Raw genomic sequence first — 15,719 nt, forward strand, 5'->3', positions numbered from 1 at the left:
CATTCACAGAAGGTCTGACATAGGTCTCACCCATGTACCGTGGGAAAGTTTTGTGTAAATGTAGAAGGATGGAAGGATAGAAGGATGGTCTGTCCAAGTGGAGAGGATCTGGACTCCTATACTCCCTCTCCTCAGACCCTTTCATCATATATGCAAGGATGAAGGGTAGAGGAGAGATGTTTGGACTCCCCTCAAATCCCCTTCCATTATATGTTCTAGAGATCAATCGACCTGCGATCACTAACAAGAATCCCAATCCAACTTGTACAAAGTGAGGAACTAAAGGGATTCATTATCATTAAATTTGTGTAAATTTATTGTTGTTGTTTCCTTTATTTTTCATAAAGGAGGTTTTTCCGAGTTAATTTACGTGAACGTCAACTACATTTTTTAAGGGTTTGTTTGGTTGCATAAATTCGAAAATTTCAAATCTCTAAATTCATAAATGGAAAATTTATACCCATTTCGTTGTGTGAATCCCTGTATTCATGAAATCTAGGGATTCACCTTTTTACACTAAAAACGTAAATCTGTAAATTTCACCTCTACTATAAAAGCGCTAAACATTTGCCGATTTGCACATTCACAAAATCACGTTGACAAAACTCTCCGAACCATAGATTCAGATTAATCAAACAGTTAATTTTATGAACCATGACTCTATAGATTAGAAATCTCCAGACTCAAGTAACCAAACATGCCCTAAGATAATATATAAGGCGAGACTACACCCTAAAAGAATATTTGATCTCTTTACCTCTTACTATGAGACGTTAGTTTCTATTGTACGTCTATACCATCCACTTCCTTGTAGATGTATGACATGTGTCCTAACATCACATCAAATTGTTGAAATCCAATTATAAGTTACATCAATCGTTTAAATGATGTGACTTATAAATGGACCTCAACCTTTTAATGTAATGTTGGGACACATATCACATATCTACAAGCAGAAATGAACAAGATAATGGTCCTTCTTCCCCCACATTGAAGAGAAGCATACGATTTACGTTTTTAGAGTGTCCCATATACGAGGAGCCACCGATTCAATGTCAGATGGATCAGAAAATCGACCGTTCCAATTTGTGCTGACCTGGAAGGCCGGAACTAAACCCATTGCAGATGAGTTCGGATCAGTTCCCCAACGGGTTCCCGACCACACAAAACAGTGGGGCCCACGGTGAAAAACACTATTTGGAAAAAAACAAAAAAGTTTAAAATTTTATCAGTGGGCCCACTGTTTTGTGTGGTCGGAACCCGTCGGAGAGCAGTCTGTACTACTCCGACGGGGTGAGGATCCGGATTCATTGCATATCGGGCGTGGGAAACATAACACATATGACATTACATATACTTAAGTGCCGCCTTATTTCTTTAATAAAAGCTTCCTATCTTTCGCTCGCTTTCCCCATCTCCCTTCCTTACTCTCCATCCTTTTGCAGCGTCTCTGTCTCTTGTTCTCTCTTTCTTCTCAATCTAAAGATCAGAAGATTCAAGGAAATAGCTTCACCAACACTTATCATCAGCACGAAGTAAGATTCTTGATTTCTTGTCATCATCTCTTATTCAAACAATATTTGAAATCTTCAATGTCATCTGTCTCTGCAACTTCCCTTTTCTCGCTCTTTCACGAGCAGTGCTCTTCTAATTTCGTATCTAGTGTAGATTTTTTTATGTTTGTGAGTTTCAAATCATTTGAATCTCCGTGTCCTATTTTATGCTTAGTTTCACAGAATTGATCTCTCTACATTTGATGCGTGATCGAGAGTGTTCGACATTTACTACTTTAGAGATGGATGTGGAATATCAAGAGGTAAGTGAATTAATTTCCTGCTAATATCCATAATTTCAATTTTCTTTCAAATTGTTGAAATCAATATGATTAAATTCAAGATTGATTTGGTGAATGGATGTCTGTGTTGGAATTGTGAAGGAGTATATCAGGAATTCCAGAGGAGTGCAGCTCTTTACCTGCAGATGGTTACCTACATCTTCTTCACCGAAGGCCCTAGTTTTCCTCTGCCATGGTCTCTCTCTCTCTAGTTTCTCACAGGCCATCACGTCACTCCACTATCTCCCCCATTAGTCATCTTCTTACTAATTGATTCATAATGGTTTTGCAGGTTATGGCATGGAATGCAGCGGCTTCATGAGAGGTAATTAATGAATTCATCAATGTTTTCCTCTACTCGCAATAAAACAATCAATACGCTACTTCTTCCCTTTCTCTTCTTTCATTCCAACCCCACCGTCCCTGCTTTTCTCCTTTTAAATGTCCAAGTAAATTGAAAGTTGAAATTTGGATTTGGAAACCTTTACTCAAGCCTTTTCATCTACTTTGTTCTCTTCTTCTTTTTTCCTGCAATGTTTTCTGAATTTTGCATTTACCAATAGCAACTACTCAAAGTAAACAGCAGACCAACCATGAATATATTCACTCAGTTTCCAGTTTGGGTAAACAAACAGGTTCATCTGACACCTATGCAGTAATGTTGAATATTGTTTCTTTCTTTCTTTCCCTTTGTAAGTATTAATGGGTGAATTCTGGTCCCTTTCTCTTGTAAAACACCATTGAAGCCCTAGGGTGAAACTGCAAAGCTTGTCCGTTCACCTGACACCTATGCAGTAGAGTGTATTTATTTCTGTTTCCTTTTTTCCCCCTAGGAGAGTAAGGTTCTAACGTTCTATGCTGAATCTTGGGTCACTTTCTCTAGACAAGAAACTAGAAGCTTTAGGTGGGGAACTCTGAAGCTTCTCAATAAATTTCTAAGACAAGAGTAGTATAAAATCTTCAAATTCAATTAATGAGGTGTTTATGAAAGTGGGTGTGTAATTATGGTTGCAGCTTCCCATCCCAGTGTTAGACTTGTAGTTTTGCATTGATTTTGAATAGAGTTAGTGATGTTTTAGTTGTTTAATTTCTAATTGGTTGGTGGTATTTGCTAAACTACAATAAACCAAACAAAATATCAGTTGGCCACGAAACACAAGGACCTGTTTTTTCTTTTTCCTTTCTCTTTTGGTAGAACATAATAGAACAAATACCAGTTGACTTTGCCCACATTTTGCCTTTTCAGTCCTGTTACTGTAGCTGTTTAGGATTTGGGAGATCTGATCCCAACCCAAAGCCTTGTGCAGGGTGTTGATTGAGTTCCTTTCTGTGTTTTAAGTTCTGATTTGGTTACTATTTGTGGGGTGTGAGGAATTGAATGATATGGTGATACTGCTGTTGAATTGGTGTTGTTTTAAGGGTGTGGGACAAGACTGGCGAGTGCAGGGTATGGTGTGGTAGGTATGGACTATGAAGGGCACGGCAGGTCTATGGGGTCCCGTTGTTACATCAAGAGGTTTGATGATATGGTCTCTGATTGCAGCAACTTCTTCAAGTCTGTGTGTGGTAAGCCAACCCCCCATCAACCTTTTCTTGTCTTGAAAATATCGATTTAATTTTCTCTGAAAAATATGGATTGAATCGGTTGATCTGGGTAAGACCCGAGTTGGCTCGACCAATTCTCTTCCAATTTTCAGGATTGGAAGTTGGAACATGTTGTTTCTGATAGTCTATAGCATTTACTGTGATGCAGAGGAAGAAGGGCACAGAGGGAAACGGAGGTTTTTGTATGGAGAGTCGATGGGTGGAGCGGTGGCACTTCTCCTTCACAAGAAGGACCCAGCCTTCTGGCACGGCGCTGTACTCGTGGCTCCCATGTGTAAGGTACCGTTTAATTTCTTGCAAATTTCAATGCAAAAAATCTTTTGAGGGTTTTCCATGGGCCACGTTATTAAAATTAAAAATAAGGTGGATTAGTAGAGCAATTAAAAGCCACCTTACTAATGGGGTTGGTCCAAGTGGTAAGCAGCTTGGTCCACTTAAGCAAGGTTCCGGTATCAAAATCTTGTGGATGCAAAAAATTTCCGCTGGGAGACTCACCCACCACAGCCAGGTGTGCGACTCGGATCGAACACGGATTAGTCAGGACAATGCCTTGAAAACCGGGTTTGGCAACCAACAATAAAATAAGCTACCCTTCCACAGAGAGGTCCTGGGTTCTGGGTTTGCACTTATCCGACAACACCTATAATAATAATATTTCTCATATATAAAAAAATAATAATAATTAATGATAAGGTCTCCCAGCCCCATGTGTAGTCATCTCCTCGATTTGCAGACCCAGAAAATAGATAAAAGGACAAGTGTGCACCGTGAAGTGGACCCAGTTGTCTGTTACAACTTACAAGAAGGAAACGTAAGAGGAATAAGAGCTGAGTCACCAAGGAAGAACATATATGATTCTTTTGACTAATCCGAGTTGAATAAAAAATGTCACGATTTGATCAGCGCCATATCTACAAAGAATGATTGCATGTGGCCCCGTTCCATGTGAACGGTTGAAACATTGAGTCTTTTGTGATTGTCAATTCATATTTGATAATTTATATCTGAGACCGTATTTTATGTACTTCAGGTCCAGGTTTTATAATCTTATAATGGCTGACTTAATTCGGTGGTTGAGATTCACTGCTGCTGAGCTGTCTATGCTCCACATCAATCTCGTGAATCTTAACCACTTGTTGTAGATGTTTTGTATTTTGTATTTTTTGAACTACACCACTGAATAAAAAAAAAATCTCGACCCCCACTTTATATCTAGATCGAAGCCAAACGTTATTTCAGTTGACTGACTCGGATGGTAATTTAGTATTTCGCTTTTGGCAGTCAATTAATTTTTGAAAGAGTTCATTAGAAAAATTCTTCTAGATTTTGCTTAGGTACTGCATAATTAATGCACAACACCAGTAGTATACGGTCGAGATTGAGATCTTGAGGATCGAAATTGAGATTTCGGGGGTTGATCTCAATTGAGATTTTGATTTTGGTTATCCGTTTTGCAAAAGTGTTAAAACTTATTTGTGCGGACGGATGGCCGAAATTGAAATTTCAGTCAAGATCTTAATCTCAATCGTAGATCTCGACCATAGGTTATGTGGTACTATGCATTAATTGCGTGAAGCACGATATCATACTTAGTTGCTTTGAAAATGATTGGTTAAGTTGGTATTTGTTTCGGGTGCAGATATCGGAGAAGGTGAAGCCGCACCCGATGGTTGTGAATCTGTTGACACAAGTGGAAGATATCATTCCCAAATGGAAGATTGTTCCTACCAAGGATGTCATTGACTCTACCTTTAAAGATCCTTTCAAGCGAGAAGAGGTACAAATGCATCTCAGTTCTTCATCATCCCTTGAAAAATAAAGCGTGGTATATAACATTATTTTTCATCCTCTCTAGTAGTCATGGGATGTTACTTTATCAGCTTCTATATGATGAAAATATGAAAATAGCACTATTATACACTTTTCTGTAGGAGAGAGATGATACCATGGTTGATACTATGAGTTGGATCTAATCTTCGGTGGAGTTTGTGCTCTTCTCGCATATCTTTATCACACATTAGGAGAGAACTCCACTTCTAGATTCTGGCAAAAAAAAGAAAAGAAAGGAAACTAGAGGTAGACAAGGAAATGGAAAAGTTACTCCACATAACATAAAAAAAAAAGAAATATGTTTTATTTAATTGTCGCAAAGAAAGATATTTGACCCAATATGTTTATATCTCATGCATACAACACTAGGAGCTGTTCTTCATTTTGCACCAATAATGGAAGGTTCACTTTGGCATTGACTTGTAGATAAGAAACAATAGGCTGATATACCAAGACAAGCCCAGACTGAAGACAGCTCTGGAGATGCTCAGAACGAGCATGAGCCTTGAGCACAGCTTGAACCAGGTTAATTACCTTTCTTTCTCGCTCTCTGGGTCCTAGAGTTTCATCATCCGTGGCTCATTTGCTAAGCTAGGGTTTATGTTTTCTTGCAAACAGGTGACAATTCCGTTCTTTGTGCTGCATGGGGAAGCAGACACAGTGACTGATCCAGAAGTGAGTAGAGCATTATACGAACAAGCAGCCAGCAAAGACAAGACCATGAAGCTGTACGCCGGAATGTGGCATGGCCTTACATCTGGTGAACCTGATCACAATATAGAGATCGTTTTTGCAGACATCATAGCTTGGCTGGACAAGCGAACTGATATCAGTGACGAAAATGCAGTCTTCATGGCGGATCAACACCTGATTCTACGTTCTGACCCACCGCCATTAGAGCAGTTGGGTCGTCTGACACCTTTGACATCATCGATGGAGAAGGATAGAGAGCAACGACGGCGACACAAACAGAGCACACGCCACTTGGGTAGTTATCTATGTGGCTGGAAGGGACGACGTATGCACCACCACCACCACCAGCATCACCACTCTGCTATGTAGTTAAAACTCTTCATGTAGATGTTGTTGTCTGTCCTCCCTTCCCTCGCTGTTCTTAATCTCATGCTCCCCTATAATTCTCATCAACGTTAAAGAAAGCTGCAAATTAAATGAAATAAAATGAAGAAATACAATAGACTAAAAATCAGGTATAGATAGAATATATTGGTCTTGCGTTTCGTAGGCTTTCTGTATGGTGTTGAGGATGGTCAAGGAACATATAAGGTGTATTACTTTGTAGATCGAGGTGACTTGTGAATATAATGATGAACCACCTAAATGCATATGCATGTGCCTTTCTGTTGGTCTGTTGTTGGATATTGTAGCTGTGGTGCACCAATTGTATGCTTTTTTTTTTGGGTAATAGAACTGTATTTATAAAAAAAAACTACCGAGAGGAACAACCTAAAGGTAAGAAATCCACCAATTTGGGAGAGGAAACGGGCCAAACAGTTAAACTCGGCACTAACCAGACCCTCGTAGCCAAGGTGTCTGCTAAAGCATTAGACACTCTTGAAATAAAAAGAAAATTACAAACATCAATATCCTGATATAGCCTTAAAATATCTCCTAAAATAAGACTAACATCCCAATCTAAAAATAAATTAATGCCATTTAAGAAATGGATAATCGATTGATTATCAAAACATATTCTGGATGCATCTATATCCACTTCGAATTGCATTCTGGAAGAGCATCACGAAGGCACAAAGCTTCACCCATTAAAGAAGATGAAATCTTTTCTGGATCCGAAACAACATGCAACAAACTTCCACTTGGAGAAAGAAAAGCATAACCAATCCCATTTTGCTCTTCAGATGTTGTAAAACTAGCATCATATAATATAGTAAGAACTATAGATATAGATTGGGAAGAAAAAAGAAGAGAAGACACTTGATTTGAATTGTTATATTCTTGTAGAGAATCCACCGTATGACCATCATTTCCTTTATTTTTCTTCAATACTGTCAAGAATTCATCAGCAACCTGTTGTGCTTGTTGAATCACCACAATCGGATGTGTGTCTTTTTGTCGAAAGATCAACAAATTATGAGCAAGCCATGTATGCCATAAAATGAAACCAAATCTTGTACGGATTACACGAAACTCCTCCTTACCCAATTGCTTGAAACTCAACCATTCAAAAATAAAATCAGATAAAGAAGGAGAGGAACTTGGCATCTGAGTATCCAGTTGAGTTGCCATACCAAACGGCTCTCGCAAAGCTACAACCCAGAAAAATATGACCCACTATTTCAAGTTCTCCACAACGATTACATGATGGATCTAATAGGACTCGTCGCTTTTGCAAGGCGTCTTCAGTTGCAATAACATCCACACAACATCTCAATAGCAATCTATTAATTTTAGGCAAGGTTTGGCACGACCAAATGGTCTTCCACACCAATTTTGGAATTATAGAAACACCCCCTGTGAGGAAGTCATTGCTGCTGCCCACCTTTCTTCCTACAATTTTTTTAACATATGATAACAACTCTTCACCGAAAAAATTCCATTACGAGATGCACACCAACGTTGTACATCTTCATGTTGGAAGATGCTCAAATTTATAGAAAGGATTTGGTCCACCAGAGGGAATTACATGTTGCCGCAGAACATCTTCCCGCCAAGATCTCAAATCATGGTCAATAAAATCTTCAATAGAAGCAATTGTGGAAAAAGGATCAAGAGGGGAAGCCGGTTTCATACCTCCATCCATAGGCAACCAGTTATCAGTCCCAAGGGTGAATTCGATCTCTCCTCCCTATTGACCATCCCAAACCTTGAGAAAGAGCTTCCTTCCCCCAATTATGCTTTGCCATCCCCAACTAGCATTATTTCCCACTGTAGCATTTAGGAAATCTGTACATGGAAAATACACAGCCTTCAAGAATGAAGAAAGAAGAGAGTTTGGATTAGGCCAAATCCGAAATGCTATTTTACAAAGCAGGGATTGATTATGAAGATATGAATCTCGGAAACCCACACCTCCAGACTGTTTTGATTTGCACATCTTGTCCCAAAGCCAATAAATTTTCCCTTGATTTCGAATCTCCCCAATAAAACCTGCGGGGACTCGATTTCTTAGAATGATGAGGAAGTTTAAATGAGCGAAGCATGATATTATCGCAACCACGACGAGAAGAATTTCTTCAGCATGGCTTAATAGTTTTGACTCCAACAGACCACACCACCGCAAGATCTTTGAACAACAGTTAGACCACCAAGACGGGCAACCAAGATATTTGGAATTATAAGAAATATGCAACACGAGAGAAAGGGAACCAAACTGAGTGGGGGAAAAAGTTAAAGATGACGCGCACGGGAACCTTTAAGACACGAACAAAGCTTTAATGCATGACTGTTGAAGAGAAGCTGTAATAGCGGAACACGCAAAAGCAAATGAGAAAACAGGACCCTATTCGAACTCAACACCCACCGGCAGGAAGAGACGGAAAGGCATGAGCAAAAAATAAACGGGCAGAGACAAGGAGCGACGATACCACGAGAAGGATCATAGCCACGAGCGCACCATTAATAGAAGTTGATATGATATGACGAAGACTATAATCATATCACAAAAAGGGGAAACCCACGAAAGATTCTCAGGAAAACCCAATCCACCATCATATGCCAATATAACGAGAATATATTGTCTTGGTTTTTGGGGAATATAATGGAACAATCATGAACAATGAAAATATACGAAATGCATCACCCGGAATAAATGAAGACGGAAAGGACAAACCCAAGAATCAACGGATGAATAATGATCACCTACCACCGGCATAAAGCAAGTGGGGAAATAGGCGGTCCTAAGTCTCTAATTTGAATTATTTCCATATATTTGTTCATCATGAGTCCTCCATATTATTCTTCCTCTCATTTGAATTCTTATCATCATCCTCAATTCAAATCTCCAACGCCATCCTTCCATTCACGAGCCTAATTGGCTGATTGGTTTCTTTATTAAATCATTTCATACATGTATTTCCATACAAACATTCAGTATATATTTCTATACAAACATTGTGTATTGTATTCCAGTATATCTTCTTTTATTGTACATAATACCTAACAACATGGGATGAGGAGATATATTGAGGTTCTCTCATATGAAATTATCAACGTTTCCGAGGTTGTGTCTTAATATTATATCAGCCAAACAAGATTGACATCTTAGTCACACGCTCTCTCGCATCTTCTACCTCCTCTTCAATAGTTACCAATACTAAGTCTATTGATTTGGATTCCTCTTCTCCATATTTCCTTCATCACTCGGACTATCCGGGTGCCATTTTGGTCACCCAACCATTGAAGGGTGAGAATTATCGACGGCAACGCACTATGCATATGGCCTCGAAGTGAAAAAGAAACTCAATCATTGACGGCCTCTTTCAAAACATATTGATCAGTTGCTTCCTCAATGGATGTATAACAATATGGTTCTCTCCGGCGCAATGCTCTTGTTCTAGATATTGCTCATAGTGTCCTTAGCCTCTCTGCTCATGAGGTTTGGGATGACCTTGGGGCGTTATTCTCAACAAAATGCACGCATCTTTGACATTCTTCGTGCCACTACCACAACAAGGCATGCTCATGGCTCTTATTATACGGTCTTAAAGGGCCAAGATGAACTTGTATAGTGATCTACCACTTTGTACATGTGGTCTTCTAAAGAAGCATCGATCTTATTCATAGAGATAAGCTTCTTAGTTTTTAGGGACATAATGATCCTACGGCTCACTCCACGAGCCAATTACCCTACCTAGGTGAATCATGCTTGTCTCTCTTATTTCAAGACGAGTGTCATCGCACAATCATGAGGCCATGCCGAACACTCGCTGGGTACATCTCTCGATATAGTTCAAAAATGGTACCAAGAAACACATCATTGTGACTTTGTGGGGCCATTGGAATCTTGTTGTTTTAAGAAACAGGGTATCCTCCCAAAGGACAAAGCCACGCACGCCATCTCCAAAGCACCTGTGAACCGTGGTCCTTCTCTGTTGACCATCTTTCACTACAGATCAATACCATAAACTCCTATCTCTGTTGGAATCCGGTAACATTACACCCTTGGCAAATGCTGTAGGTAAAGTATCTTCTCTATGGGTTATTGATTTTGGTACCAGTCTTCATATGGTTTCGGATTTGTCTTTATTTCATTCAGATAGTCTTGTTCCCCACACCCAATCCATTGGTTTCCCAGATGGTGGTTTTGCTCCTGGTACACATATTGGGAATTGCAGCTCTATACCCACTTTACCTCTCACAGACGTCTTACATGTTCCTTCTTTTGGTTTTAATTTGTTATCTGTTACCCTAGTTGCAAGGTGGGTATGCATACACTTTATGGATTGTATGCTAGGAGTGCAAGTTTGGCCTTGACAACTTGAACCTGTTTTAGTCTAAATGGAATTGGTTGGGCTAAGATTGAGGTTTTGTGCGCTGTTCAAATTGAATTAGTCATGAGTCTCCTAGTCTTTAAAATTTTCCGTATCATTACCTTTTCTCTTTTCTCTTTTTTCTTTTTTTTTCTTTTTTTAATGTTTCTTGTACTCTTCCTCTTTGTACTCATTTATTTTTGAATTATGATGACATTATTAATTTAAAGCTTGAAAATAAAGATATGATTTTGTAATTTAGAAGGGTACAAATTTTTTTAAAAAGGGGGCAGGGCCAAATAGTTGAATCAAGGGTAATATTTTCCCATCCCCTCCAACCTAGAATCAATTAAGGCAGATCTAGGCTAGATTGTATTTGAAAAGGTCATGTTTGGGTTGAGATTTATCAACCCTAACTTAGGGTTATGGTTGTTTGAGTTGAGTTAAAGGATGCCTTGTCTGTGGACCTGTGGGCTGTGGCTTAGACATGTGAAAATCAAATCCAAGTTGTTGTTGTTGTTGTTGTTTGCTTCTTCTTTTTTGGTATGAAATTACTCCATTTGGATAAAACCGTGAATTACACATGGGGTGGAGAAATAAAGTCAACCAACCATGGAGTGGAATTCAGCCATGTTGTCGCACACAGGTTCGACAAGGTCTCCTTTGCAAGATTATCAACAATTGAGTTTGTCACACCCCACTTAGCCTAATCCGAACACACCCGAATATCCGTGGGGGTATAACACTATAAGATTAGGTTCACATCCAATCCATAACCATAAAACACAACATAACATAATCCAATAGCAGAAAAAGAAATCAAATATTAAATATCAAAGTATTAAATTGTTATTACAGTCATCCTTAATTTATAATCAAAGTTAAAGTCAAGAGGATAAAAGAAAGAATGTATTCAACAGCGGAAGTCTAAATGATGTCAAGGAAAGTTAAAAGTATAAGTAGTGCCCCGGCCTAACAAATAAATAAAGAACATACATCATCGCAATTAAGACAACTACTTTCTTAAACACTCCAAAGCCTCAAAATAGTTGGACTCCACAAGTACAGTCCGAGCATGGACACGACTCTTCTTGTATCTTTGTGTTCTCTCCCGCCAGTCCCTCATTGGACTCTGCCGGCAACAGACTCTCCAAGTAAATGGGGTCCTCATAATTTGTAACAAAATCTTAAAAATAACATATATAGAGGAATGAGTTCCTGGAGAACTTAGTGAAGTCAACATAATCATACATCGTACAACAATCACAAGTATAGTCTGTATGGTAGGCACACATTAAATTACAACATCAGCCCCTCATCGGCCGCACTCTCCTCATGATACTCAAGCGCGGATTCTCCGCGACAATTGGGATCAAGTCACATCATACCGTGGCTGGGGATTAGGTCACTACTCTCTCACCGACACCATTTGGCCTGAGAAATGGCGCATGTCAGGGATAAGTCTAGCCCAAATGCTATGTTAATTATGTCTCATACTACATGTGATCTGAATACCTTTCCTCATGCCTAGTGCCCTTTTGGTTTGCTATCATTTTCACCTAAGAATGCATACCTCATGGCACAAGCCGCAACTACCACCATAACCCATGGCCATCCAATACGTGGGGCAAAGCATCAGCTCCCCACACACCAAGCTACTTGGATGCCCCAGAGCACGACACGACATATGCAACCCCACACATGATAATGGTGGGCTGCAAATATGGTCACAGGACCCAACCACGCCATCACATGCACTCAACCAAACCCACCAAAAGGGAGTAGCACAACAGAACTAGCGAACACCTCAGACACACGACCATGCACCAATGAGTCCGCGAGGATGCAAGGCACCAGGGATGGATGAACTCACAACCAGGTTGGTACATATATTATACACACAGAATACACATGGTAGTACCATACCACCCAATTTCATCACACATCACAATTTTAACATCATTAGAATGAGTTTAATAATATCATAAGTACAAAGCATCAAATTACCTCGTGTCTGTGCAAAGTCCCACAACAGTTTATAAGAATATAAACATAGCATTTGTAATCATAAGAATTATATTCAAATTAAATATACAATATATGAGAGGTATCTCACGCAAGACAAAATGACCTCCAAATGCCCAAGAAATCCACAATTCAAAAGTGTAACAAACCACAATAACCCTAGAAAATGGAAGGATTAAATTACATATTAATTGGAAATCAACTGATCATCAAACGAACCCAATTTGAGCTCCCAGATAGGGGGCCAGTTGGTCAAGCTTACCAGGGCTGGTCGACCGCCTCCCCAGGGTCGTGACCAACAATGCCCCATTTTGAGTTCATTTCGAAATCAAATTGATTGGGGGGTTTTTTCTTTGGGACTTCAATGTGATAGTAATATTGTCCCAAAAATATCTTCCAATCATCCCAATTATTTCCAAATAAAAAAGCCCCAATTTGGTTATCAGAGAGTCGCTTGCAAGCATCTCATAAAGGCTCGATTAGTCTCAAATGGGTGAAATGAGACCAACAAACACTCAATAAGACTAAGAAGCATAAAAGGAAGCTTCAAACAATACTCAAAAGCAAATATTTAATTTTCTACCAACATTCTCCAACATAAAATGCTAACCACCAACCTAAATAACCTATAGAAAATGAAGAGAGATGGTTTCCTTACTTTCTCACGCGATAAACTCCGCAATTCACACTTCAGCACATTTCAATCCACAATCATTTGACTCAACTCTCCACATTTATCTTCCCCAAATTAAGTTTTCAGCCTCCCAAAGATCTTAGGGCCTGTTTGGTTACGTGAATCTAGAGATTTGAAATCTTTGGATTCACAACTGTGAGATTTTTACTCGTTTGGTTGTGTGAATCCCTAGATTCATGAAATCTAGAGATTCACCTTTTTACACTAAAAATGTGAATCTATAGATTTATGGGTATGAGGTGAAATCCAGAGATTTCGCTCCTACTATCAAAACGTTAAACATTTGAACCATAATTCAATAAATTATTTTTGTTAGGATAAATCTACAAATTTCATTCAAAAAATTCAAGCTAACCAAACAGTTAATTTTATGAACCATGACTCCAGAGATTTGAAGACTATAGATTTGAAATCTCTAGATTTTTGAAATCTACACACTCAAGTAACCAAACAGGCCCTTAAAGAATTTGTTTGTGAGCAACTTGAGCAATAAAATTGGGTTTTAAAGGCTAGATTTTCGAAAATACCCCTTTTTTGAGTAGAAACTTACCTGCTGCTCCAATCAACCGCCCCCATAACTTTACCTGTGAAATCCGCTTTCTATAGGCTTCAAAGGGTAGGTACTTCTAAACATTTCTCAATCAATGGTATAATTTACTTTGGCATTTGAAAACTCTAACATAGGTTTTCGTGCATACCAAAATCTCTTTTTTTATGCCTTCCTAACTAACTTCATCTCTCATTTTGAAGTCAAATAGGGTGGTTGGGTCTTCTTCTAGTTTATCCAACTCCATAGGCTTGATTCTGAACTCTCGGATTCAACTCGCATGACCCATAGTTGTCTCCTACTAGAACTCCGGGTTTGCGGTCCTAAAATGATGGGTTTTCGTGCTAGGAATTAGGCGATTTTACAGAATTGGCCAATCTAGGAATGTAAGAAAATAGACAATTAACAAATCAAGAGACTAAAAACTTAATGTTTGAGATCATCGGCTAAGCAATGAGTGGTATTGACTTCTTATCTCCTCTCATAATAGAAATGAGATCGAGGCAAGGAACGAAATTTCGTTCCATATCGCCGGTTCCCCAGGTGACAAACCGGCCTAAATGGCAAAATCTCGCCGAATTTTGCCCAAATATCGGCAGATTTCGGTTCGCCCCATTTCGGGGGGTATTTTTGGTCATTTTGGGCCTAAATTTGGTATCTACCCTAATTTGATGCCAATATTTAGTACATTTGAATAATTTTTCCTATAGATTATTCCATATAAATACTCATTCCTAATCACATTTAACATGTTACCTCTTGAGACCTAAATCATTCGGACATAATTAGAAGATCACCCGTTGACCTTGAAGATTCCATATATCATTTAACATGATATGGTTGATAAGGTTGTTCATTAATCTTGACAATTTTGCTACAAAATGTTTGCCTAATTTGAATTATTTCCATAAATTATTCTATGTAGATTCTCCTCCCTAACCACATTTGGCACATTGTCTTTTGAATCTTGAATCATTGGGATATAATTGGTAAGATCGTCCATTGACATTGAAGATTTCGATATAGAATCGCAAAATAAATTGCCTAAAAATTGCGAGAAATCGCCTAAATATTGCAAAAAAAATGATATTTTGATCGCTTCGGAAATATATCGCAAAATATCGGCGATATTTTGCAGTCTCGAATATCGCCCCTAGTTTTGGTTTGGTGTTCACCAAAATGACTGAAATTCCGTGAAAAGTTGTACCTTGGATCAAGGCTATTAGATTCCATTTTCAAGGACCCAAGACCCATTTCCACAACTTGTTGTAGTCCCTTGGCAGCCATAGCTTCACCATCAAGCACATCCATGAACACCATTGGGATTGATTCGAGCAAACACAACTTAGCCTCCCACATCTCTTATAATAATGCCTACTCCTGATTTATCATCTCCTTTAGAAAGTGTTGTTTCCACATTCAATTTGTAAAAACTGGTTCTAGGAGGAATCAATTTAACATCTGCCTGGGCTGGTTGCTCTCCTCTATGTTTTGGTAATCTGTTGTCCATATATTCATTAGCACACCTGACAGCTCTTTCAATCACCTCAAATGGAAGAAGTGTACTTTTCCTAAATACTCAATCATTTCTAGCCAACCAAAGTGACCACAACATAAAGGAAGCAAAACACTCCAACCATTGACCTTCTTCTTTACCGCTTGCATAAAAAGCTTTCCACTGCAAAATCCTATCAGCAAGCTTTAAATTTGGATTTAGGCCAAAGTTGATGGAGAGGG

The 15,719-nt window shown here is 38.9% G+C and overlaps 1 protein-coding gene across 1 annotated transcript; it reads left to right on the top strand.

Moving 5' to 3' along the window:
* The first annotated feature begins 1,407 nt into the window (after window positions 1–1,407).
* On the top strand, window positions 1,408–6,618 carry LOC149010741 (caffeoylshikimate esterase-like). Its single transcript, XM_089161582.1, has 9 exons — window positions 1,408–1,535; window positions 1,729–1,816; window positions 1,937–2,030; window positions 2,127–2,159; window positions 3,254–3,400; window positions 3,588–3,718; window positions 5,079–5,216; window positions 5,696–5,794; window positions 5,888–6,618. The coding sequence occupies exons 2-9, from the start codon at window positions 1,757–1,759 to the stop codon at window positions 6,329–6,331; spliced, it is 1,146 nt and encodes a 381-aa protein (XP_089017708.1). The 5' UTR covers window positions 1,408–1,535; window positions 1,729–1,756; the 3' UTR covers window positions 6,332–6,618.
* The last annotated feature ends 9,101 nt before the right edge of the window (window positions 6,619–15,719 follow it).

This window comes from Hakea prostrata, chromosome 7, assembly GCF_041222555.1.
Source record: "Hakea prostrata isolate BN-2017 chromosome 7, UWA_Hpros_2, whole genome shotgun sequence".
NCBI lineage: Eukaryota > Viridiplantae > Streptophyta > Magnoliopsida > Proteales > Proteaceae > Hakea > Hakea prostrata.

Bases quoted from the DNA above. Each gene is read 5' to 3' on its own strand.
- LOC149010741 (XM_089161582.1), top strand. From the start codon at position 1,757: ATGCGTGATCGAGAGTGTTCGACATTTACTACTTTAGAGATGGATGTG. The intron at 3,719-5,078 runs GTACCGTTTAAT...TTTCGGGTGCAG, and splicing joins TCGTGGCTCCCATGTGTAAG to ATATCGGAGAAGGTGAAGCC. The intron at 5,795-5,887 runs GTTAATTACCTT...TCTTGCAAACAG, and splicing joins TTGAGCACAGCTTGAACCAG to GTGACAATTCCGTTCTTTGT.